The following is a 26,854-nucleotide window of genomic DNA, read 5'->3' as shown; positions in this document are numbered from 1 at the left end:
TTCCTGTTGAATGCAGCTGGGTGCACAGACCCGACCTTCCTTTCTCCAGACCCCATCCCTTGATTGCTCCGCCCCCTTCTCTTTCCAGATTTTTAATTCGGTCTCTGGTATGTTTTGGTGCAATTTGACGATATTATACTCGACAGGCACAAGGGGTACTGGGGCGCTTTCGGTTGCTTTTGTGCAGGCACAGGATCCCTCAATTATGGCTTTGGCGGCTAAATCTGCTGCCCTGTTTCCCTGTTCTTGGGGGGTCTTTCCTTTGGTGTGTGCTTTGACCTTTACTACAGCTACTTCCATTGGCCCGTGCGCAGCTTCCACTAATGATTTTACTAAGTTTAAATGCTGGATGGGGGCTCCCCCAGAAGTGACATATCCCCTCCGACTCCAGGAGGCCATGTAGTCATGCACTACCCCAAAGGCATAGCGGCTATCTGTGTATATATTGGCTCTTTTTCCCTCGGCCATCCTCAGGGCTTTCGTTAGAGCGGTCAGTTCGGCTGCTTGGGCGGAGTTATCCCCGGAGAGGGTCCCTGCTTGTAACACTGTCCCATCCACATCCACCACCGCCCAGCCTGTCCTCGGCTTTCCCTGCACGTACTTCCGGGATCCATCTACGTATAATTCTAAGTCTGCCTCAGCCAGGGGTATTTCCCTTATTCTATCTATATCATTCTCTGGCACCTCCTCATTCATACATTGGTGGTCCTCCCCTTCCAGGATCATCATGGAGGCGGGGTTCTGCCTCATGTCCCTGACTATCTGCACGGACTTGTTCCTGGGTAAGAGTACCGCCTCCCAGGCTGCTCGCCGAGCGGTCGAGACAGACTTTAATCGTCCCTTATTTAGTAGTTCTCCCAGGGTGTGCTGGGTGTGTAGCACAATCTCTCCGGCCATTATGATTGGTTCACTGATTTGTACTGCCCATCTGGCGCAGTCTATAGCGGCCACACAGCGGGGCATACCTGCCACGATGGGGGATCGCCTTGTTGTGTAATAGGCTACCGCTCTCATGCTTCCTCCGTGCTCCTGAGCTACTACGGCGCTATAATGTCCGTCATGGTTATGACAGAATATGTGATACGGTCTTCTCTGGTCCGGCAATCCTAGCGCGGGTGCAGCGGTTAAGGCGCGTTTAAGCTTTGAGAATGCTTCTTCCTGTATTGCCATCCACTCAATGGGTTCTTCCGCTGCCCTACCCCCTTTTGTTAATTCATACAGGGGTGCTGCCATGCGCGAGAAGCCCTCTATAAAGTTCCTGCTGAAGTTAAAGAGACCGAGCACCTGTCGTACTCCTCTCACATCTATGGGTCTAGGCATTCGGCTGATTGCCTCTTTCCTTTCCTCTGGCATAGCCCTCTTTCCCATACTGACCCTATACCCCAGGTACATGACTTCTGATTTCCCGATCTGAGCTTTGGCTGGGTTTGCCTTAAAACCCGCCTCCCGCAGGGCTGAGAGAACTTTTGTTAAAGCCTCCCTATGCCCTTCGTGGGTGTCAGATGCGATTAGGAGGTCATCTACATACTGCAAGAGGGTACTGTTTTCTTCCTCTAAATCTATGTTTTCCAAAGCTTTAGCCATGTGGCGATGAAAGATGGCGGGGCTATTATGGAAACCCTGTGGAACTCGTGTCCACGTATACTGCTTGTTGTCTACGGTGAAAGCAAACTTTTCTTGTGATTCCTCATGCAGAGGAATCGACCAGAATCCGTTTGCGATGTCTAGCACAGTGAATATTTTATGCTCGGGCTTTAAACCGTTAAAGATAGTGGCTGGACTCGCCACAATTGGATATTCTTTGGGAGTTACTTTATTCAGGGCCGTATAATTGATTGTGAGTCGATATGAAGTGTCCGGTTTCTTTACGGGCCACACAGGAGAGTTAGTGTCAGATACTGTTTCTCGCAAGATTCCCTGCTTAACTAATTCCAATACAATGCCCCGCACGGCTATCTGTGCCTCCGCTTTGAGTGGATACTGTTTATGGGGTCGGTGGGATGGTCCAGGGACTCTAACGGGATTCATTTTAACCAGCCCGCAGCCCTGCTTATGTATGGCCCATACTTCGGGGAATTGATGACACAATTCCTCCCACCTCCCCTTTTCATCCCACTTGGGGTCTATCACTTTGATAGCGCTAATGGCACACGCTGTCTTGGGTCTCTTGGACTTATTCCTCTCTTCCTTATGGTTATCTGGCCATAACAGTTTGTCCCGCTTGGGGTCGATTAAAACTCCCACTTCCCTTAATATGTCTATTCCCATAATGGTTCCCTCAGCATTTTCACAGATCCAAAAACTTGTTGGTATAGCAATTTTCCCTAAGTCTAATAATATTGTCTCACTTTTCCATGCTTTAATTTTAACTCCGCCTATGCCCGAAATAAACATGCTCGTCTTAGTTCGTGGCAAAGGCAAATTTGTCACAGATATCGAGGCCCCTGTGTCTACCAGCATATCGCACTGTCGGCCCCCTATCAGCGCGCCAATAAACATCCTCGGGTCCCCCTTTGCCGGGTCTCCGAGGGCCGCTACCCTTCAGGCGCTACCCTTTTTCATTTGCTTAACCAGTTTCTCTACTTTCTTCGCCAATTCCTCTATGTCCTCTCCTTCTGAGGTGTCTGAAGAATCGTCTCTTTTAGACCTCCTACTCTTTCTTCTCCTCTTTTCCTCCCGCTCCTTTTCATCTTCCCACTCCTGTATTCCCTTCTTAATCAATTTTGCCACGTTCTCTTCACTAGTCGCAGTCTCTCTAGTGTTAAACCCCGGCTTTCCTCCTTGTCTGGGTCCCTGACCTTCCTTTCCTCCTCCTTTCCTCCAACAATTTTGTTGCCTATGCCCTGTTTTCCCGCAATTACGGCAGGATTCCTGCTTCTGTGATGTCTGGTTACCTCCCTCCGTTTGTTGCTTCTGGCAATCTTTTTTTATGTGGCCCTCCTGCCCGCACCCGTAACACGCCGCTATGTGTACTGCACCTTCCTCGTCGCTATCTGTCTTTAGGACAGCTATCTTTAGTTTAAACTGTTCTTGGGCCTGATTGTCTACTTCACACGCCCACTGGATTAAATCATCCCAAGTATTGTGGACCACTAGCCCCATCTTTATTGCATTCTGATGCATCGAACTTAATCCTTGTTTAAAGGTCTGCAGGAAGCAAGCGTTGTCTTTGTTTAGGGGGCCTGGAATTCCACAGTTCCCCTCAAAGGCCGCCCACTTTCGTTTCCCATAATCGATGGCGCTTTCTCCCTTTTTTTGTGTGATTCCACTTATAGCTGCCCAATTGACGGGGGCTTGCCCCATAGCGGCCTCTACCGCCGCCTTATATTGATCGAATTCATTATTTAATTGCTGAAGTGTTTGTCCCGTTGCTGTGGCCCACTGACCGTTCCCGTGATTTCCTACTACCAGTCTCCACTGTTCTTCAGGGCATTTAGCTCGCACCAATTGGTCGATATCTATGTTATGCAGGGCATGATTTATGCGTATTTCGCGCAGTTTGTGCCAAAACCCCTGATTATTCTGGCGGTGTCTCAAAGCTGGCAGGTCATTGAGGAGCGTTACCCGATCTTGCAAGCTCAATGGTGTATAAATCAGCGCTGTTGTAGCCGGTCTGGCTGGGACTGCTGGGTTCGCGCCTGCCGCCGGGACTGCCTGGACTGCTGGGGTATACTGCAAAGCTATCGGTGCCATTGGAACCGATTCCTGGGCTCCCGAACTGAGTCCTACATACGGGGGAGGGCATTCGGTCGTCCCCCGCCTCGTGGTCTCTGGGTATATAGGCTCTCCCGAGAGTCCTCCGGGGTAGGGGCTATCGCGGCTACTGGGTAGTGTTTATGCTCCTCTCTTTGGAACAGGCATTCCCAATTATAGCATGCAGCTACAATAAGGTGTGCCTTTTCTAATTTATCCTTTGTCTGTTTCTTCCACCATTCTCTCTGTACCTCCGATTTATCGTTCGGGTCCCACCCTGCCTTCTTCATTTTCTCTATGAGTTTTTTGCTTTTGTCAAAGACGTAGCGCGTTGCAGTTCCCGGGTCTCCCCATATTTCCCCCAGGGAAGCTTCGGTCACCCTTCTAGTCATACTATCGGCTACGTTTCACGCGTAATTCACGATGTTGGGGAATTAGGTTTGTACGCTACGTTGTTCGCCACTATAGCGTCACCTTCGTTAGTTTCTTGCTTTCTATTAGTCACTTCGTTTTCGTTAGACACACACCAACCCTTTAGTCCCGAGGTTTTGGTACTGTGGGGTCTGTAGCTCCCGGCGTCCTACTTGATCCTGGCCGTCACGTGGGACTGCTGTCCTCTTAATTCAGGCTCAGGCTAGGTGCTGGGGACAGACCTCACCCTTGTCCGTTCTAACCTCTTTATGACCGTAGGGTTTTATCTCATTCACTCACCACGGTGCACCCATTCATTCAATTGTTGAGATTTCGCCGTCTCACGGATTTTAGGGAACTACCTGCCCCTAACTGAGGTATCACCACCTCACGGTCCTTAGGGAACTACCTGCCCCAAAGGTTGGTAGGGAACTACCTGCCCCTACTGAGGTTTTCCCGCCTCACGGTCCTTAGGGAACTACCTGTCCCAAAGGTTGGTAGGGAACTACCTGCCCCTACCCCTACTGCAGTTTACTTTTTAACCGCCTTCAATTAAAGGTGTCTTTCTTTTTATAGTTCTTTTATACGTCGATTCTGACTCAACGTCTCGCCAGCAGTTAACCCCTAATTTTACAGGTGGTAATTAAAACATACTCACCCGTCTTAGGTTAACGCTGTCCGAGAGTCTGGTTCAGAACGCACATCCCATCCTCGTCGCCAATTGATGTAAGCCCCCAAAGTGTGGACTAAGTGATATACAAAGTCGACAACACTGGCTTGTTGTAAGAAAGACAGACCCAATAATTGAAGTAAAAACGGTTTATTCAGGCCTGGGGAGCTATGGCTCTTGCATCCCAACACAAGGCTCCAACTCCACCGAATCTCTTGAGGTTCTCACAGTTATACAAAACTTAAGGCCCTGCCCTAAAGGCGGGGATAAGCTTATTAACATATACAGAATTATCGTTAAATTGTAATTATAAAACCATGACATTCCATTCTTCCAGTCGCTTACAAATCTCACATTTCGTTATCAGTTGGTCTTGTTACTTTCTCATGACCCGGGGCCTCAATTTTATTACTTTACGATCGTCCATTTGCTGTTGTCAGATGGCTTGGTCTTTCTAAGTATTTCTCTAAGATAGTAGATCTTTCCAAAGCGGGCAATCCGCAGACTTCCTGTCTCTCTTGAATTATTTCTACAGAGCAAAAACACTTTAGTTAGTTAAAAGAATAGAACCCTGTTGAGCTTCACACTTAACAAACCCTTAAGTGCAAGGGTGTCGACTCGCGTGGCCGAACCCATATATCTCTCCCTCTTTCTAAGGGGTTGTTTTGACAGTTTTAATCTCTCAGCAGTTAACCCGTAGTCCTGTTTAAACCTTATCTGGGTTTATACAACTTTTACAGACTTCTATTGTTCAACTCAGAGCACGAATTAACCTATTCCCTCCATTTTGTATATTGGTGTTATAGATGAATCCTGGTTTGTTTTACCTTATTAAATCCAATTTTTAATATCTTACTTCAGACTCCATGTTTTTAATTGCGGTGGACGCACATTCTAAATGGCCAGAAGTGATTAAGATGACTACCACTACCTCGGAAAAGACGATCGCGGTGTTAAGAACGATATTTGCAAGAAATGGATTGCCAGAACAAATATGTTCAGACAACGGACCGCAGTTCATGTCAGAAGAATTCCAGAGATTCATGAAGAAGAATGGGGTGAAACATCATACCTCTGCCCCATATCATCCGGCTACAAACGGGTTGGCCGAGAGATTTGTACAAACGTTCAAAAAAGCGATAAAGGCCATGAGCGAAGATCAGATTCCACTACAACACAAGGTGGACAAATTCCTACTGGCATATCGAAACGCCACTCATGCAGTGACAAACCAAAGTCCTGCCATGATTTTCTATAACAGGAGGTTGCGGTCCAGGTTGGACTTGTTAAAACCAAATGTGCGGAGGGAAGTTGAAAACAAACAGTTCCAGCATATAAATAACAAGACCACTCGGAGCTTCGAAATAGGACAACCAGTGTTAGCCCGGGACTATAAAAACGAGAAATGGCAATCTGGAACAATTCGGGCCAGACAAGGACCCCTGATGTACACGGTAGATATTGGTGAAAATGTAATACGGCGTCATGCTGACCAACTGGTAGAATCGAGAACAAGGGTTGAACCCATGGTTACGGCAGAGACAACCGTGGAAGAAGTTCGTGAACCTGAAGCATCTACCTCAGAAGTGAATGTACCTGATGATGATGTCCAATCCATAAGAGACCAACTAGATGAGTCACCCCAGCAACGAGAATCAGAGACCCCTGAAAGGCGTTATCCAACTCGAATCAGGAGGCCTCCTCAGAGACTGAATCTTTGAACTGTTTTGCATGAAGTTGTATATATATATATGTTATTATGTTATGTTAAATGGGGATATAACTGTTAAGCTAAAAAGGGAGGATTGTGGTGTATGTAACCTGTTCCACCTTAAGAGAACTACCTTAAGAGATGTACTACTTTCTCTTGGCTGCTGTATACTGTAATACTGTAATACCGGTATATAAGTGTTGTGCAAGGATTTGCTGGGCAGTTCAGCCCTGACCTCCGAATAGTAAAGACCTGTTAAAAGTTATTCTTGTTGTCTGTGTCCAGTGATTGATCCTAAACATAACTGGGACACACAGACTCAACAATTTCATTCAGCAACTATGTCCAGCAGTAGGCCAAAGTGTGCTCCAAGGTTCAATGAAGTGTCCCTCCAAGCTCTGGTGGAGGGAGCAAGATCAAATAAGGAGGTGCTCTTCCCTTCCTCAGGGAGGAAAAAGCCTCCCCAGCAGACTAAAGCTGTGTGGATGCAAGTGGCCCAGGAGGTCAACTCAATCTCTATGTGCCGCAGAACCTGGCTGCAGTGCAGGAAGAGGTTTCATGATCTTCTCCGCACAGGAAAAGTGAGTATGACTTTCCCATTACCCTCAATCTGATTCCCATCACCTCTCCTCACCAGCACTCTGCTTTGCCAACCTCTTCCTCCACATCCCACTTGACACTGACATCCCTGCACCCTTACCCATTCCCTCTCTCTCTATGGTCACATTCACTTAACTATTCGACCATGCAGCCCTCACACTCCCTATCACTGTGATGCAATGACAACAACTTACAACACATAGGGAGGACCCTTTGTCTCCTTCTAAGCATCTATGCTATTGATTCTCTACACTCACTCCTTCATTCTCACTCAAACTCCACTTGTGTCCCTCATTGCAGGAAAAGAGAGCCCACAATAAGAGGGAAAGAGTGAGGACAGGAGATGGGCCACTCTCAGTAGCCCAGCTCACCACCTCGGAGGAGGCGGGCCTGGAAATCGCCGGTGTCGAGGAAGATTCGCAAGTGGGGGACGGACAGACGGGCGCATCACAGCAAGCTGGTGACAGAATAGTTTTACATCTCTCTCATTGACATTGCATGAGTGACTGATAATGATTCTGATGCTCTAACAGATTGACTTATGATCATCTGCACAATTCAATGTGCGTGCAACATTTAACTCACAACTCTACCTCTTTCCATTACTCCCCCACAGGACCATCGACAGCCCCCGTCCCCACTGTCCAGGAGGAACACCCTGAGCTTCAAGACTCCTCAGAGAAAGCTGCAACCCCTGAGGGCGTAGCGTCAGCAGAATTCAGCGCACCCAGCACCAGCGCAGACACTCACACCTCGGTGGGACCTTTGCGAGATAGAATAGTGTTGTCACCTGGTGTATCACAGTTCACAAGTGAGCATCAGCAGATGGTGGAGACAGGGACAGCAGTGAAGAGTCCTCGTCGGAGGGTGCAGGACTCTGCCAGCTTGGTTCAGCTGCATGTCGAACCTGTGCCTCTGGGTCCATCCAGGAGAGCGGTGCTGGAACTCCAGAAACAGGTGCAGGAGTCTCTGGCAGGTTTTGTTTCCAGGGTCGCTGTGAGTGTGGAGCGAATGGAGGAGTCCATCGTGAACATGAGCAAAGCCTTTGTGGAGGCATTGGCGCATGAACGCATCTTCACGGAAAGGATGGCAACCTCTGTGGAAAGGATGGCTACGATAGAGGAGAGGATGGCTACGGTCATGGAGGATCTAAGTCGCCAGAGTGTTGAAAACATGGTCATTGTTCAGAATAGACTGGCATCTCTTGAGGAGCGATGGTCAGCTATTGAGCATAGAAACCAGACCTTCATGGAAGTCCTCTGGAGTAGGACTTTCAGTGCAGAAATGGGTCCTCATGGCCCCCTTGAAGTGCAGCAAGGTGCTGTCAAGCCACTTGCTAGCTCTGAAGTGGAGCTGACCCATGAGAGTGATGTTGGTGGCAGACAACAAGGAAGTGGGGGCTCCTCTTCAAGTGCTCACACGACCATACCACTGCAAAGCCCTCGGTCAGAGCCCCACCAGAGTCCTCACTCAACTGAGATGGGCGTCTCATCCCCTGCACAGCCGCAGGAGCAGCAGACTGTTGCCGAGCCCTCACAGGTTCGCAACCCCAGAGGATGGCCGCCAAAGGTGTCAAGACAGGAGCAGCAAGAAAGTGAGCAACGGGCCTCCACAACTGCTGAAGCCACAGGGGAAGCACTATGTAGGAGAGGAAGATAATGCACAAGTAGTCATTAGGGTAGTCACTTGGGTGTTATGTTGTGTTTATTTTTGAAATGCCATTAGTTGCTTATTGTGATAAAAAATTCTGATGGCAAACTGTTGAAGTTGTGGCCTGTGTCATTTCACAAATGGAACTTCCACATTGAGGGCTTAGAGCGACTTGCAATTGTCAGTATGGCGGTCAGAGTGAAAGGAATCTGCATGTTCTTGTTCATTGTCGATGCTCTGGTAAGAAGGTGCGAGGCAAAAGTGTTTGATTGTGCAGGCTAAGCAAATCTGGCCAACATGCATCCCGGGCAGCAATGTGGTCGCGCGCTGGCGCCTTCTGGCCTGTGCAGCTTCAGGTGGGTGAACAGCAGCTTGGCACTCCTGTTGTTGCTGCTGTTGTTGGTGCTGCTGTTGTTCAGGGTTCTGCTGCTGCCGCGGCTGGTCTTCGTCCGAATCTGAGGTCCAGGAGGAAAGGAAATAAATGGTTCCCATGCGTCTGGTATATGCTTCAGTTGAGGAAGTGCTCAGTCAAGGTGGGGAGAGGGGTTTCCCAGGAGGTCACACTGGAGATGAGTGTCAGACTCCAAACTTCCACAACAATGGGTATGCCTGCTAAAAGTTCTCCAAGGCCTGAGACAACAAAGTTCTGCCACCTGCAAATGATCATTGGTGAAAACTCCTTTTTAATGGAGCTGCAGCTGTTAGAACATAAGAACATAAGAAATAGGAGCAGGAGTAGGCCATACGGCCCCTTGGGCCTGCTCCGCCACTCAACAGGATCATGGCCGATCTGAATCTAGACTCACGTCTACTTCCCTGCCCGCTCCCCGTAACCCCTAATTCCCTTATCTGCTAGGAAACTGTCTACCTCCATTTTTAATTTATTTAATATTGCAGCTTCCACAGCTCTCTGGGGCAGCAAATTCCATAGATTTACTACCCTCTGAGTGAAGAAGTTTCTCCTCATCTCAGTTTTGAAAGGGCAGCCCCTTATTCTAAGATTATGCCCCCTAGTTCTAATCTCACCCATCAGTGGAAACATCCTCACCGCATCCACCCGATCAAGCCCCCTCACAATCTTATATGTTTCGATAAGATCGCCTCTCATTCTTCTGAACTCCAATGAGTAGAGTCCCAACCTACTCAACCTTTCCTCATACGTCAACCCCCTCATCTCTGGAATCAACCGAGTGAACCTTCTCTGAACCGCCTCAAGAGCAAGTATATCTTTTCTTAAATATGGAAACTAAAACTGCACGCAGTATTCCAGGTGTGGCCTCACCAATACCCTGTATAACTGCAGCAAGACTTCCCTGTTTTTATACTACATCCCCCTTGCAATAAAAGCCAAGATTCCATTGGCCTTCCTGATCACCTGCTGCACCTGCATACTAACTTTTTGTGTTTCATGCACCAGGACCCCCAGATCCCTTTGTACTGTAGCACTTTGCAGTTTCTCTCCATTTAGATAATAACTTGCTCTTTGATTTTTTCTGCCAAAGTGCATAACCTCACAGTTTCCAACATTATATTGCATCTGCCAAATTTCTGCCCACTCACTTAGCCTGTCTATGTCCTTTTGCAGGTTTTTTATGTCCTCCTCACTCACTGCTTTCCCTCCCATCTTTGTATCGTCGGCAAACTTGCATATGTTGCACTCGGTCCCTTCCTCCAAATCGTTAATATAGATTGTAAAGAGTTGGGGTCCCAGCACTGACCCCTGCAGAACACCACTAGTTACTGATTGCCAGCCCGAGAACGAACCATTTATCCCAACTCTTTGTTTTCTGTTAGATAGCCAATCTTCCACCCATGCCAATATATTACCCCCAATCCCGTGATTTTTTATCTTGATCAGTAATCTTTTGCGTGGAACCTTGTCAAATGCCTTTTGGAAGTCCAAATACCCTACATCCACTGGTTCCCCTTTATCCACCCTGTATGTTACATCCTCAAAGAATTCGAGCGAATTTGTCAAACATGACTTCCCCTTCGTAAAACCATGCTGGCTCTGTCCTATTAAATTATGTTTATCCAAATGCTCTGTTACTGTTTCCTTAATAATGGACTCCAACATTTTGCCAACCACAGATGTTAGGCTAACTGGTCTATAGTTTCCAGCTTTTTGTCTACTTCCCTTCTTAAATAAGGGTGTTACATTAGCAGTTTTCCAATCTGCCGGGACCTATCCTGAGTCCAGGGAGTTCTGGAAAATGATCACCAATGCATCCACAATCACTACCGCCACTTCTCTCAAGACCCTAGGATGTAGGCCATCAGGTCCGGGGGATTTAACCGCCTTAAGTCCCATTATTTTACTGAGTACCATCTCCTTAGTGATTTTAATCGTGTTTAGCTCCTCCCCCCCCATTGCCCCCTGTTAGTCCAGTGTTGGGATATTTTTAGTGTCCTCTACTGTAAAGACTGATACAAAATATTTGTTCAGCGTCTTTGCCATCTCCATGTTCCCCACCACTAGTTTCCCAGTCCCATCCTCTAAGGGACCAACGTTCACTTTAGCCACCCTTTTTCTTTTTATATAGCTGTAGAAACTCTTGCTATCTGTTTTTCTATTTTTTGCTAGTTTACTTTCATAATCTATCTTCCCTTTCTTAATTAACCTTTTAGTTATTGTTTGCTGGCTTTTAAATGCTTCCCAATCTTCTATCTTCCCACTAGATTTGACTAATTTATATGCCCTTGTTTTCAGTCGAATACTATCCTTTATTACTTTACTAAGCCACGGATCGCTGTCTTTTCTTTTCCTCCCCTTTTTCCTCAGTGGAATATATTCATCTTGAAAGATGTGAAATATCTCCTTGAATGTAGACCACTACTCTTGTACCGTCTTACACTTTAATCTATTTTCCCAGTCCACTTTAGTCAATTCTACTCTCATACCTTCATAGTCTCCTTTATTTAAACTTAGTACGCTGGTTTGAGATCCAAATCTCTCACCCTCAAACTGAATTTGGAATTCAACCATATTATGGTCACTCATTCCAAGGGGATCCTTTACTAGGACATTTTTTATTAATCCTGTCTCATTACTCAGGACCAGATCTAAGATTGCCTGCCCCCTGGTTGGTTCAGTTACATACTGCTCAAGGAACCCATCTCTAATACACTCTATGAACTCTTCCTCAATGCTGCCATGCCCAATTTGATTAGTCCAGTCAATATGAAAGTTAAAATCCCCCATGATTATAGCTGTTCCCTTATTACAAGCCCCAACTATTTCCTGATTTATACTCCGACCAACAGAATTGCAACTGTTAGGAGGCCTATAGACTACGCCCACTAGTGACTTTTTCCCCTTATTATTCCGTATCTCCACCTAAACTGTTTCACTATCCTGATCCTGTGACCCAATATCATTTCTGACTATTGCAGTGATTCCATCCTTGATTAACATAGCAACCCCACCTCCCTTTCCTTCCTGTCTGTCCTTCCTAATTGTCAAATACCCTTGTATGTTTAGTTCCCATTCATGATTATCTTGCAGCCATGTTTCCGTAATGGCCACCAGATCATACCCATGTGTAGTTATTTGCACCGTCAACTCGTCAATTTTGTTACGAATGCTGCGTGCATTCAGATAAAGAACTTTCAAATATGTTTTCTGACAATTTATTCCTGCTTTTACCCCTTTTACTACTTTACCTTTATCATTATACATTCTGTCCCTTCCTGACACGCTCTGGTTTTTAATTCCCCCACTGTTACCTTGCTCTATTGCCTTCTCCGCTGTCATTTTAAATTTTTGCTCTCTTAAAACCTCCCCCCAACTAATTAGTTTAAAGCCCTCTCTACAGCCCTAGTTATTCGATTCGCCAGGATTCTAGTCCCGGCACTGGCCAAGTGAAGTACGTCCCAACGGAACAGCTCTCGCCTGTCCCAGTACTGATGCCAGTGTCCCAGGAAGCAAAACCCATTTCTCCCACACCAGTCTTTGAGCCACGCATTTAACTCTCTAATTTTATTTACCCTAGCCAAATTTGCACGTGGCTCAGGTAGTAATCCAGAGATTATTACCCTTGTGGTTCTGCTTTTTAATTTGGCCCCTGGCTGCTCAAACTCCCTCAGCAGAACCTCCTTCCTTGTCTTATCTATGTCGTTGGTACCAACATGGACCACGACAACTGGATCCTCCCCCTCCCACTCCAAGTTTCTCTCCAGCCCAGAGGAGATGTCCTTAACCCTGGCACGGTGCAGGCAACACAGCCTTCAGGACTCTCGCTCTCGGCTGCAAAGAACTCTATCTATCCCCCTAACGATACTATCCCTTACCACTACAACATTTCTTTTAACTCCCCCCACTTGAATGGCCCCCCGCTCCACGGTGCTGTGGCCAGGTTGCTCATCCTCCCCGCAGTCCCTGTTCCCATCCTCACAGGGAGTAAGAGCCTCAAACCTGTTGGACAAGAGCAAGGGCTGCGACACCTCCAACACTACCTCCTGGCTCCCCGTACCTGCCTCACTTCTAGTCACACCATCCTGACCCTGGCCACGGACTACATCTGAATTAATTAATCTAATTGGTGTGACTACCTCCTGATACACAGAGTCCAGGTAACTCTCCCCCTCCCTGATGTGCCTCAGTGTTTGAAGCTCGGACTCCAGCTCTTCAACACAGAGCCGGAATTCCTCGAGCAGCCAACACTTACTGCAAATGTGATCACTGTGAGCATCAATGGTGTCCACCAGCTCCCACATATTGCAGCAGCAACACATCACCTGATCTCCCATTCTATGTAATTAATTAAATTTATTAATATTATTTTTAAATACCCTCTGCCCCAATTCTAGATGATGAATATCACACCTTAGAAACTATAAACCACAGAGTTTAAGCTTAAAAAAGAGAGAAATACTTACCAACCAATCACTTACCCGCTTTCTGGTGACGTCACACTTGGATTACTTTTTAACTCTCTCCTTCCCTCTGAGATCCAAGACTGGAGATTGGTACTCCTTACCTGGGTCTCTGAAGCCTTTTTAAACTTCCCACTCGCGCCTCCCGCCGACACCCGCGGTCTGAGGCCTTACCTGGGTCTCTGAAGCCTTTTTAAACTTCCCACTCGCGCCTCCCGCCGACACCCGCGGTCTGAGGCCTTACCTGGGTCTCTGAAGCCTTTTTAAACTTCCTGCTCGCGCCTCCCGCTGACACCCGCGGTCTGAGGCCTTATCTGGGTCTCTGAAGCCTTTTTAAACTTCCCGCTCGCGCCTCCTGCTGACACCCGCAGTCTGAGGCCTTACCTGGGTCTCTGAAGCCTTTTTAAACTTCCCGCTTGCGCCTCCCACCGACACCCGCGGTCTGAGGCCTTACCTGGGTCTCTGAAGCCTTTTTAAACTTCCCGCTCGCGCCTCCCGCCGACACCCGCGGTCTGAGGCCTTATCTGGGTCTCTGAAGCCTTTTTAAACTTCCCGCTCGCGCCTCCCGCTGACACCCGCAGTCTGAGGCCTTACCTGGGTCTCTGAAGCCTTTTTAAACTTCCCGCTCGCGCCTCCCGCCGACACCCGCGGTCTGAGGCCTTACCTGGGTCTCTGAAGCCTTTTTAAACTTCCCGCTCGCGCCTCCCGTTGATACCCGCGGTCTGAGGCCTTACCTGGGTCTCTGAAGCCTTTTTAAGCTTCCCGCTCGCGCCTCCCGCCGACACCCGCGGTCTGAGGCCTTACCTGGATCTCTGAAGCCTTTTTAAGCTTCCCGCTCGCGCCTCCCGCCAACACCCGCTTGTGAGGCCGCCAGGATTAACTGGCGTGTTCCAGAGGAGACGTGCAGGATGAGGGAAAAGTGTTAAATTCAGAAAGGCCTCTCAAAATGGAATTATAGAGGCAATTAACTGGTTGTTAAGGGCCTTAAGGGCCTAACCCGCTTCTTGGAGATGGGATGGAAATGGGGTCTAAAACCCCGATTCTGGGAAAATTGCTTAGAGGTGGGCTGGAGACGGGATCAGAGCCGCCCGCCATTTTGTACGATTTTGTCAACTCACACGCCTCCAAGCCTGCCTCCTCGGGCCTGGTAAATCCGAGCCCTTTGTGTATCCACCCGTTCTTCCATTCCACTAGTTCCACAGCCTTCAGCTATCTCAGCCCTACTTTCTGGAACTCCCTTCCTACACTCATCCACTGCTCTACCTCATCACCTTTTCTCAGCTGTACAGGGCCTTGGTGAGACCACACCTTGAGTATTGTGTGCAGTTTTGTTCACCTTACCTGAGGAAGGATGTTCTTGCCATGGAGGGAGTGCAGCGAAGATTCACCAGACTTGTTAAGTCTGTGTGTTATATTGAGAATTACTACACAGACCACAAGAGTAAAATTTAACAGGTCTTTACTGGTCGAAGGTCAGGGCGGAACTGCCCAATAAATCATTACACAGCACTTATATACCGGTGTGGTCACCACCGGTATTACAGTATACAGCAGCCAAGATAAAGTAGTGCAACTCTTAAATTAGTTCTCTTAAAGGTGGAACGGTTACATACACCACAAGACTGATACCTGGGATGGCAGGAATGACGCGTATGAAGAGAGATTGGGTCGATTAGGCTTATATTCGCCAGAGTTTAGAAGAATGAGAGGGGATCTCATTGAAACTTATAAAATTCTAACAGGACTAGACAGACTAGATGCAGGAAGGATGTTCCCGATGGTGGGAGAGCCCAGAACCAGGGGTCACAGGCTAAGGATAAGGGGTAAGCTATTTAGGACTGAGATGAGGAGGAATTTCTTCACCCAGAGAGTGGTGAACCTGTGGAATTCTCTACCACAGAAGGCAGTTGAGGCCAATTCATTAAATATATTCAAGAAGGAGTTGGATATATTTCTTAAGGCTAAAGGGATCAAGGGATATGGGGAGAAAGCAGGGACCGGGTACTGAATTTGGGTGATCAGACATGATCTCATTAAATGGTGGAGCAGGCTCGAGGGGCCGAATGGCCTACTCCTGCTCCTATCTTCTATATTTCTATAAGCAGTGGAATAATTGTAATAAGCAAGACTGCTGGATTTCACACTCATAGACCACAGGAATTTGTCCAATCTTGCTTTTGCTTCTCATGATAAAAATTCTAAAAGCCTATGGCCTAGAAATTCAGTTGGTTGCGCCAGCCGTTAGCGCCTTAGGAGGAGTAGATTCCGGGCGTGAGGCGGCTTGCGCCCGGGCGAAGCGCGAACTGCGCCTCGCCCCAACTTCACTAGAGATTTAGCGGCGGCGCAAAGTCTTTGCGCGCGCTCAGCTGCGCGCGCAGATCATGACGTCACTTCCTCGTGCAACACCCTTTGTGCGCCCCCAACCGGAACTTCAGTCGCGCCGCCCCATTGTGCGCCTGGCACCCCTAGCGACTGTGAAGTGGAACGGTGCTCAGCCGATGCGGGGCGCGGGGGTCGCAAATTAAAGGGCACTCACCCTGCAATATAAAACGCTGCCATTTTGCAGCACACCTTCTTGCGAAACGGATCTTTGGAGAGAGACCAAGGTAGATAGCTTTCTGCTTTGGCCCAACACTCGGACAGGTACTTCTGGCTTCAGGCCACAGCTTTCAAAAAGTTTTTGCCTTCATTGACATCTCATTGTTTGCCAGCATATTATGGGGGCTGCAATGGGTGTAAACGCTGGCTTTCTCAATTACATCCAAAGGGCTCAGAGACGCCATGAGAGACTGGCAGCCCTGGCTAGATGGAGAGGGGGCAACAGGCGTCGGCAAAGGAGGCCTTACCCACCCAGGGTATACCGCCAGCAGTTCTCCTATCTCCAGATGTCTGAGGAGCAGTGTGTTCGGAGGCTGCGATTCAGAAGGGACGTGGTCACAGAGATCTGCCAGCTGCTTGCCGGTGATCTGCAGCCACAGCTGAGGTGCAGGACGTCTCTGTCGGTGGCAGTGAAGGTGACGGTGGCTCTCAACTTTTATGCCACCGGCTCCTTCCAAGCCGCTACTGGCGACATTGCCAACATCTCCCAGTTCGCCGTGCATTGCTGCATCCGCCAGGTGACCAATGCCCTTTTCAAAAGGGGACGTCAGTTCATCTCCTTCTCCATGGCCCTTGCCAAGCAGCAACAGCGTGCAATGGGCTTTGCAGCATTCGCGGGCTTCCCCATGGTGCAGGGCGCCATTGACTGTATGCATGTGGCTTTGCGGGCACCTCTGGAGAATGTCGAGGATTACCGCAACCGGAAGGGCTACCATTCGCTGAACGTACAGCTGGTGTGTGACCACAGGCAGCTCATCCTAGCTGTCAATGCCCGCTTTCCAGGCAGCAGCCACGATGCCTTCATCCTCCGACAGACTTCTGTGGCAGACATGTTCCAGGCCCAGCCTCACCCACAAGGATGGCTTATCGGGGACAAAGGCTATCCTTTGTGTACCTGGCTGATGACCCCGCTCCGTGCGCCCAGCACCCCTGCTGAAGAGCGATACAACGAGAGCCATCAATCGACCAGGAACATCATCGAGCAAACAATCGGTGTCCTGAAGCAACGGTTCCGCTGTCTCGATCGTTCCGGGGGAGCACTGCAGTATTCGCCGGAGCGAGTCTCCCATTTCGTCGTCGTTTGCTGCATGCTGCACAACCTGGCTATCCGCAGGACTCAGCCACTGCCACCACACATTGGAGGACCACCTGAGGAGGAGGAGCAGGAGGAGGAGGACCAGCACAGGAGGGAGGCACAAAGTGCAAGGGCCGCCCGTCGCCGGCTTATTGAACGTCGGTTCTAGGCCCCCTCTCAGGGACTGGCTTGTGCCAATGTCAGCAGATGAATGTAGCTGCTCCACAAGCCCTCAGCCGAGCAGGGCAACCAGGACTTAACCAAAAAACCATGCACACTGCAATTTAACAACAAAAATTTATTGAAAACCTCTGCCCTTCCCACATTACATGCTCATGTGGAGAAGCCCCCTCCAAAAACACAAAAATACCCGTCTCGGCCTTACAAAAAGAAAGAAAGACACCAGTCTCGGCCTTACACAAATAAAGATAGACATCAGTCTCGGCCTTACACAAATAAAGATAGACACCAGTCTCGGCCTTACACAAATAAAGATAGACATCAGTCTCGGCCTTACACAAATAAAGATAGACACCAGTCTCGGCCTTACACAAATAAAGATAGACACCAGTCTCGGCCTTACACAAATAAAGATAGACACCAGTCTCGGCCTTACACAAATAAAGATAGACATCAGTCTCGGCCTTACACAAAAACAGATAGACACCAGTCTCGGCCTTACACCCAAACAACTGCACAAGTGTCGGCCTTCCAACAAGCACCAGGCATTTGTGCATACCTCTACTTTTTGCCCTGCGAGGGCGATGCCTTGCGCATCCTTGCCTGGCCCCTGCCCGCCCTGCTGCTCCTCCTCAATGGGAGCCCAGTGGCTGCAGCAAGGCTGGGGGAAGGCTGCTGAGGGGCAGATGGCGAGACGGCAGATGCCCTTGGGGGTCGGCCTGCACCAGCTCTGGCCTTGGAGGGGCCGGCTGCTGACTGCTCCAACTGTGGCTGGGCGGCAGCAGTCTGTCCAGCAGCTCGTGCCAGCTGCAATGGCGGAGTGGCAGTGTCGGCTGCAGGAATGGTGGCAACCTGGCAGATCGCAGGTGCTCGCTGGTCGCCTGACACATTGGCACTCGCACGGGCCAGCAGTGCAGCATGCGCAGCAACCAGCTGAAGGACAGATTGCTGAGCTGCAGCTGTGCGACGAGTGCCCTGGCGAGGCCTGGCTGATCCAGCGAGGGTGGCAGCAGTTAGTGCCCGTGTGGCCCTGGTCTGTGTCCGCAATACACCAGCCAGTGAATGGACGGCACGACTGAGCACTTGGCTAGAAGCCGACTGTGCTGCCGTGAAGTCCTGCAGACTCCTGGCCTGTGCTGCATTGAATTGTTCCAGACTCCTGGCCTGTGCTGCACTGAATTGTTCCACACTCCTGGCCTGTGCTGCATTGAATTGTTCCAGACTCCTGGCCTGTGCTGCACTGAATTGTTGCAGACTCCTGGCCTGTGCTGACCTGAATTCCTGCACACTCCTTGCCAGTGACTCTATGGAGTCAGGCATCCGTGCCACTGCAGCCATGAGCTCAGTGTGCCTGCGCTCAGCCTGGACGGCCATTTCCTCTAGGAGGCGCACCTCCTCTGCGCTGACCGTCGCAGGACTGGAGGCCGCACTCACCCTCTGGGGAGAAGTCCGCCGAGCTTCCCCACCCCTCCTGCGTTGCTGCAGGCCGCTGGGCCCCGGAGCTTCACTCTCCTCCGACCCTTCCCCCCGGCTCCCCTCCAGGGAAGACGTGTTCCCTACATCGGCATGGGCTGGCGCGGCTGAGGGTGGCACTGATGGGCTGGCTTCCTCTTCCTCCTCCTCGTCTTCTGAAGGGCTGACAGTGGCAGCTTGAGGGCCCGCCTCCTCACCTGGCGATTCACCATCTGAAAGCAGGAAGGCACAAGAGTAGCTTTAGAGTGAGGACAGGGCGGCAGCGAGGGAGGCATGAGTGGTGCCATTCACCGCATTGGTCGGACAGTGGCAAAGGATGCTGATCTGATGCGCAAGTGGAACGAGAGAGGTCCAAAAGGTCATGCCCTTACCATTGGTGCCCAGAACAGGGTCGGCATCTCCAGTGGTGACGGGGCCAATCAGCCGGCCTCCCATAATGCGCTCCACACGCTGGTCGAGGTCAGAGAGCTCTTTGATGTCAGGACGGCCTCCCCCGGTCTCAGTTTGGTTGCGCCGGTTGTGCGCAACCTTGGCCTGCAAGAGAAAGGACGGCCTCTAAGTACAGTGTGTAGCCCTGATCTTGTGTGCACTGCCTCCCATGGTCGAATAGCTTGGACAGTGTGTAGCTCTGATCTTGTGTGCACTGCCTCCCATGGTCGAATAGCTTGGACAGTGTGTAGCCCTGATCTTGTCTGCACTGCCTCCCATGGTCGAATAGCTTGGACAGTGTGTAGCCCTGATCTTGTCTGCACTGCCTCCCATGGTCGAATAGCTTGGACAGTGTGTAGCCCTGATCTTGTCTGCACTGCCTCCCATGGTCGAATAGCTTGGACAGTGTGTAGCCCTGATCTTGTCTGCACTGCCTCCCATGGTCGAATAGCTTGGACAGTGTGTAAAGTGCTGAATGTGCAAGTGATTTTCATGCCAGTCCCATAGCTGCTGGATGAGGGCTGGCCATTAGGGCTTTCAGGTCCCTTTGCCCATAATGTGAGGTGCACATGCAAGGATGAGGAGGACACTGGAAAGGGTACTCACCCTGACAACCCGAGTGAGGTCGTTGAACTTCTTCCGGCATTGCACAGCAGTCCTGGCAACCACGCTGTTGGAAGAGATCCTGTTGGACACCTCCCTCCAGGCTTTCCAGTAGGCGCTGGGCAGCGGCCTCTTGCCACCTTCTGGGTACAAAACATGGCGCCTGCGCTCCACTCCGCCAACCAGCATCCTCAGGTCACCATCGCTGAAGCGCTGCGCTCTCTCCCTGGCCTTCTCCATAGTCCTGGGCGTTGTACAGGTGAAGCTGAAGTGGTCAGGCCTAGGTTGAGGGCTGCAGTGTGCAGGGCGTGGCAGGCAAACAAATCGACCCTCCCCCTTTAAGAGCTGACCGGCGCCAGAGTGTCTGCCGTCAATCAAAAACTCGCCGCACCTGCGCTGCGCCCGGCCTCGGGGGTATCGCTCAGCACCACCGGCTTAGCGCCTAAAGATAGTCGTGCATCGCCTGTTTTAGCGCAGCAGCAACCTCTTGGGGCGTTGCGACTGAATATCGGCGAAGGGGGCGCGACTTTGCGCCGGGCGCAAACTTTAGCGGCCGCCCGACTTTACCGCCCCAAAAGTGGCTATACTGAATTTCTAGGCCTATGTACTTAAACTGGCATTTGACTATTCAGGTCACCATAAACCAAGTCACCCTGGTAATGGGATTAAAAATAAATAATTTAGGACAAGTATTGCATGGATCAGCAGCATGAATATGACTGACTGAAGTTTGTATTCACTGTTGTTCAGAAGCAGTATTTTGTTTTTCCAGAAGATCACCCCGCCCCACTTCAGCGCTGAGAAACTGACTACATGCTGTGAAATTCTACAATATGCACATGCTCAGAATGTATAGGTGTGGTTGTTAACTCCCTTCAACTGATCGGAGGACTTGAAATAGAAATTTTAATCAATAGTATTGAAAGGCACAAAGGGGAAATAATGCATATTGTAGAATTTCACAGCATGTAGCCGGTTTCTCAGCACTGACGTGGGGCGGGGTGATCTCCTGGAAAAACAAAATAGAAATTTCAGTTACTGTGAAAAATGAATGCACAGCCTATGATTTTTCTATCCATTATTATTTATGTATGGAAAATCATGGGCTGTGCAGTTAGTATGTACTTCCTGTGAATGTTGGAGCATGCAATTGGTTCTGTAAAGTTTAACTGAGAAATCATTTGCAGTTTGTAAATTCTGTGACTAGTACATAATATGAGGGGAAATATTCTAATATGTGCTGCTGCGAAGCAAGGTTCCCCACCACCAGCGTGTATTCAGAAAATTATTGCCTATATACACCATTTAATGATGTTGTACTTTGATAGAGATATATACACAATATCTTGCTAATATCATTTTATATTGTATTTTTGACTCAGTTGACTTGGAATCAGAATGTTGTGTGTTCAAGCCCCACTATGGATATAAAGACATAATCAAGGGTAAAAAATTGCAATACTGAGCAACTGCTTCATTGCCATTTATGATGAGACGTTTTACTGAGGCCCCATCTAACTGCTCAAGTGGATGCAAAATATCCCATGGCATTATTGGAAAAAGAGCAGGGAATTCTTCCAGTGTCCTGGCCAACATTGATCCCTCAGCCAACATCGCTGTAACAGATTAGCTCATCATTCTTTAATTTGTTGTTTGTGGGATCATTCTGTGCACAAATTGGCTGCTGTATTTATCTACATAGCAACAGTGATTGCATTTCAGGAGTAATCTATTGCTTGTAAAAGGCACGGGGACATCCCAAGGATGCGATAAGGTGCTATATAAATGCAAGTTCTTTCCTTCTTTATTATATTATTATTATTATATTTAAAAAGACACACGGTGAAAGATTTCCTTTGTTTGCTGACAGAGAAAAAAACAAGTATAAAGAACAAGGTTAGGATTTTACTACAGTGGACAGCAAACACAGAATGTAATTCTGAATTTTTAATGATGTCATAAGCTGGAAGTACAAAATTGGGTGCTTCATGAATAATATTAATGCCCAGTGACTGAATTACCCAGTTGGATATTTTGTATACGGTACAACATTTTACCCAGATATGCACTGTGCATGTTGCTAGGATGATGCACTATGCCAAGTAACCATTATATTGTATTGTTCAAACTGAAAGGTAACAGCGTTATGTGACAAAATATTGTGGGTTTGTTTGTGTCACTGATGATTACTTTATAATCTATATAAACATTCTCCACATACAATGCTTCATTATTAAAAACTTTAAATGGCAAATGCAGGAGTATCATTGCAACAAATAGATCATATATACTTTTTATTTACAGGACTAGAAAATGTGACTGTACAGTGTAAAAACTGACTGAAAATGTATTAAAACAGTATAGACATTTATACATTAAACAGCCATTTAATTTTGAACATATTCAACATAAGAAAATCTAAAACAAGTGGATAATGAGGTTTAAAAAAATTCCACATACAAATCCTTTTAAAAGCAGTACCTTTGAATCAATATGATGTAGCCTCCTTTAAGCATGCATATATTTTGTTGTGACAAATATCCCGTAAGACTTTGAGAATAAATTGCAGAGTATTTACTAAATGTCACATGGAACTGGTATTTCAGCACAGGCGACCATTTTGACAAATCTGTTGAGTTGCTTCGTTCCTATTTAATTTGTCTCCCTTAAACTTTTCTAAAACTTCTATCCCATTTTGTTTTTGCTGTGAATTTTTCATCATAGCATTGATGACTTCAGGTTGCATGGGATATAAACCTAGAAATTACTGTTTGCAATATTAGCAGATGAACACAACACATTGGTATGAAATGTCTTTGTTAACCTGCTTATTTTAAGTGGATTAATGCTTCCGCCCGAACAGTGCCAGAAGTAAGTACAATGCCATATTGAGGTGGGTGATATTTAGGTGTGCCGGTGGCTGCCTAAAATCAGGCATCAGGTCCCTTGTTTATGCTGATGAGGGGCTAGGAGGGGCAGGAGTCCTTCCCCCTGGCTCTACAACAATACTGCCAGCCCGAGAGTGCCTCTCTCCTGGCGTTGCAGTCGGCACGATTGGCATCCACAGCTCTTCAGAATTATGGTGATGAGGCCACAGGCCCAATTTAGGATGCCAATCACGTTCCCAATAAGGGGCCTAAACTAACTTCTCCCCTTACTTCATCAAAAGAATTCCCTTTTATATGAGATAACTTTTTGCTTAATTACTCCTAATTTGTCAGTGATATAACTGGTAAAGTATTTTCAAGCTGGTTCTTGAAGAGCTTGGTGTTGATTTATTTTATGTGGTGATTTGCTGCATGATTGACTGATAGCATTGCTGAGCTTTTCTATTAGTGGGCTGTTTTCCATCAAATCTATGATAGGAATGTTTTTTTTGGTCGTTCCTTACTAAGATATGTTTTCTTCCAATATCATATTGAAAGTCTGCAAATCCACATGCTGTGTAAATCTGATTTTATAAAATCCTGACATATGGAGTAAATTTTTCAATATCTGTCGCTGTTGCAAGTGCAACTTTGCTCTTGAATTAGACATTATTGATCATAAGCAACATTGTTTTTCTCTTCTGGCCTACTGCATATAATAAGATTCCAGTACAGGTATAATGAGTCTGTCTGACTGACTGGTGTCACTTCCTTTGCTGTACAGGGCCATTCATGTCTAGTATTTCCTAACCATGTTGCCCATCTATTTTTAAAACAACTTCATTGACATCGAGGCTTTATAACCCACTCTGCGTTTGGATTAAGTTGGTATAGGTCTTTCATATATGTGTCATCATCCAGACAGCGTTCTCCTGAAAGTAAAACATTTACAGAAAAGCTAAATTAATGCTGATATTTCTTATATTTAACCTTAATTACATTTTAAAGCTGCAGGTCCTTCTGATTTACTCCCAGTATTAAAAAGGCAGCAGCTGTGGTGTTGACCCACTGACTTCATATTGTTCCTGAAAGAGAATTCTCTCCAGATAAGCACTGCCATATTTTTCTTTATCTGTACGATAGTTGCCCCAATGGCAAGTAGGTCAAATACTGCAAAACCTAACTATGTACATCAGCTGATTTTAGTGGATAAACTCAACTGACCTTTTGTTCTCTTCTCTCCACTGTTGCAACACTACAAGGAGGGATTTTACCCATGTCATGCGTTATACCAGGAAGATTTCTTTAGAAACTACTGAAACAAGACTAGCAAATTTGAGTGTCCAGATTTCAATTCAAAGCTGCCTCGTAAACTGCTAGAGTCAAGTGTAACTATTATAGCCCATCAGAAATGCTGGTTTCAGGCATGCACAGCACATGCGCTGAAAACTGGTATTTCCGATCTGTCAAGAATGCTCTTGACAGATCGGACGCCTGCCCTGGAGAAGGGCCTCTGTGAGGGGAAGAGTTCCACTTTCTGAAGAACCTTCGCCTGCAGAAAACCCTTAGAAATCTTATGCCTGGTAAAAGCTGGCGTAAGGCCTGCTTTTCCCCCCTTAAGAGTTGAAAAAAGTAAGAACTTTTTTTTCACTGATTTATAATTTTAAAATACTTTTAAAAAGGTAAGTTTATTTTTAGCCCTGTAAAAAACTTTAATTATTTTTTCAAAAAATTAAATTTTTGTTTAAAATATTTAATTGAATGTAATTTTAACTCATTTTAAAAACATGATGGATTTTTAAAATGTATTTAATGTTTTGATGTGTTTTTGGGGTGATCTCCATTCATACTTTTGACGGGTCAATCTGTCAAAAGTATGAAGGGAGATTCCCTTCTCCTATTGGCTGGCCTGGCCCACGTGATCCCAGGGATGCTTGCGAACCGCCTGCACCCCTGGGATACGTGGGTCCTGTGCATTTCGACTGTGGATAGGCCCAGGATTGGAAATGTCCGGACCTCGGGAGACCTCGGGTAAGAGCGTAGATTTTTTTCCAATAGGAGGCATCTGCACGCAGGAAGCCTCCGATCGGAAATTGCGGGCCAATGTTTCTTCTTCAGCACACCAAATAACTGTACAGTACAATGAATACCATCATAATCAGTTCTGAAACTAGTTCTCCTTGAACAGAAATAAAAGCAGAAAATACTGGAAATAAACAGCAGGTCAGTCAGCATCTGTGAAGGAGAAAAGAGGATTTTTTTTGGGTGGCCTTTCTACCCTTGATGAGGCCACTGATTAGTTAGTCATTCAGCTTGATGAGTTTTGATTATTCAAGAACAATCAGTTAATCCGCAGTTGTTGAATAATATGTGAAGAATTAGGTTAGACAACGCACTGTCCTTTCACCTTTTGGGCTTCCGTCTGGGTCCAGCTCAGACCAATCAAGTCAAAGACAGCAATGAGGGACATAAATTCAATGAGCTCAGGCAGTCCCATACCAGCTCTCTCAGTAGGTACAAGTCAGAGCAAAAAAAATTGGCTATTCAATCTATTAAAACAATCCTCAGACCATAAATTGTTTTAAACTTTCAACACTAATTGGTGTTCTCACTCAGAGACCACAAGAACAGCTGATGTGGGAATAGAAATGCCATACTGGTAGAGGAGGTAATGTACTTCTGATTGGGATTGGAATGGTGTAGAGGAAGCTTTCATCTGAACCAAACCCATGGCTGTCAGGACCTGAAGCTGACACTGGCTCAAAAAGTGGACAAAAATTCTATTCTCCAAAACTGATATCTCTCATATAATGAAAAAAAAAATTCCTCCCTGCAATTTAATTATAGATTTCTCATACTACATACAATTGATAGTAAATTCTTACCAATGTTTCCTCCAATTTCATATAAGCAAACTTCCTCTTTGCTAGCAGATTCAGGAATCCTGTTGTGAACAAAGTGCTTTGTTACTGCACAGATACCACGTGATTGCTATTTATTCAATGTGGAATTAATAGTATTTTTTCAGTGTAGAATTAATAATATTAAGCATGAAAATACAGTCCTAAATACAACCTGCTAGCAATTGGTTAGTTTAGGTGTCAAGGTGGAATGATGAGTAAGTAATATAGATAACTTCAGAGAAAGTAAATCTGAGGATTCAGCCTACCTGCTCTGACTAAGACATTGTTGGAAACGTGCCAATATGTCACCAGCTTTGAGCTCCTCTGTTAGTTGAATCGCCATGGAAACTTTGGAAAGAGACGGTGCCTGAACCCGTATCACACCTTGAAGAGCCACTGACTGTAAGAACACATTGACAGGAGATAATTGCATATATTCTTTTTTCCAGAGATAGCACTTATTAATCAAAGTGCTGAACCTAGTATGAGTAAGTTTTATCCAGAGAATAACTGGAACATATCTGTATTCTACATAAAAGCTACAAAGTGTGCCCACTGACGATCCATTGTTACTGCCGGGAGGCCTGAGCCATTTTGAGACCCAAGCCTCATTTGCATGCGGCCTGTGAGCTGTGAGCACCAAACCGCTGCTCCGAGGCTGCTCACTGGTGAGGGAGGGCGGGAAATCAGCCGGCTTCTATGCAAGCCAGATGGCAATCGGAGCTGAGGGGAGAGGGGGAGATCCCAGGGGTGCCCGCCAGGGCCGGCAGCAGGCTAGGCTTTATTTGTGGGCCCAGAAGGAGCACAAAAGTAAAAGTAAAAGTAAAAGTTCAAAATATCTTTGGCCATTTTTGAAGTGGCCTCTAGTGGTCCCTCATAATTAGATTTCTTTGACGCCATTAAGCATTCTGTGATGAAATATATGTCTTCATCAGCCCCTGTGTTTTACCTGCATTGTATTGTGTGTACCGCCCCCTTTTCCCATATTGTGTGTATTGGCTCCGCCCCTGTCTTTTGTCATATAAAGGTCTCAAGAGCTGTATGAGTCATTCTGCCAGACGAATCCGATGTGGAATGACGTGCAATGTTCTTAGCGATTATAAGCCTTCAGTTGAA

The 26,854-nt window shown here is 47.2% G+C and overlaps 1 protein-coding gene across 8 annotated transcripts in view; it reads right to left on the bottom strand.

Annotated features, from left to right (window-relative positions):
- The window catches only part of arhgap18 (Rho GTPase activating protein 18), a 247,792-nt gene that overhangs the window by 4,066 nt on the left and 216,872 nt on the right, over nucleotides 1–26,854 (bottom strand). For 6 of the 8 annotated variants that reach the window (XM_085997146.1, XM_085997149.1, XM_085997144.1 and 3 more), the window contains 4 exons: nucleotides 26,005–26,138; nucleotides 25,721–25,779; nucleotides 23,704–23,767; nucleotides 4,909–5,303 (listed from right to left, as the gene is read on the bottom strand). In XM_085997146.1, the coding sequence (XP_085853272.1) occupies nucleotides 5,183–5,303; nucleotides 23,704–23,767; nucleotides 25,721–25,779; nucleotides 26,005–26,138 (378 nt within the window). In that variant the 3' untranslated portion in view covers nucleotides 4,909–5,182. Of the gene's footprint in view, nucleotides 1–4,908; nucleotides 5,304–23,703; nucleotides 23,768–25,720; nucleotides 25,780–26,004; nucleotides 26,139–26,854 lie in introns of those variants that run through there. The other 2 variants (XM_085997148.1, XM_085997145.1) reach the window with 2 other exon arrangements.

The sequence above is a fragment of the Somniosus microcephalus genome, chromosome 9 (genome assembly GCF_052327205.1).
Source record: "Somniosus microcephalus isolate GS21.2 chromosome 9, FLI_Smic_1.0, whole genome shotgun sequence".
Taxonomy (NCBI): domain Eukaryota; kingdom Metazoa; phylum Chordata; class Chondrichthyes; order Squaliformes; family Somniosidae; genus Somniosus; species Somniosus microcephalus.
The sequence above is the reverse complement of the archived record's forward strand: the minus strand, read 5'-3'. Positions and strand labels throughout refer to the sequence as shown.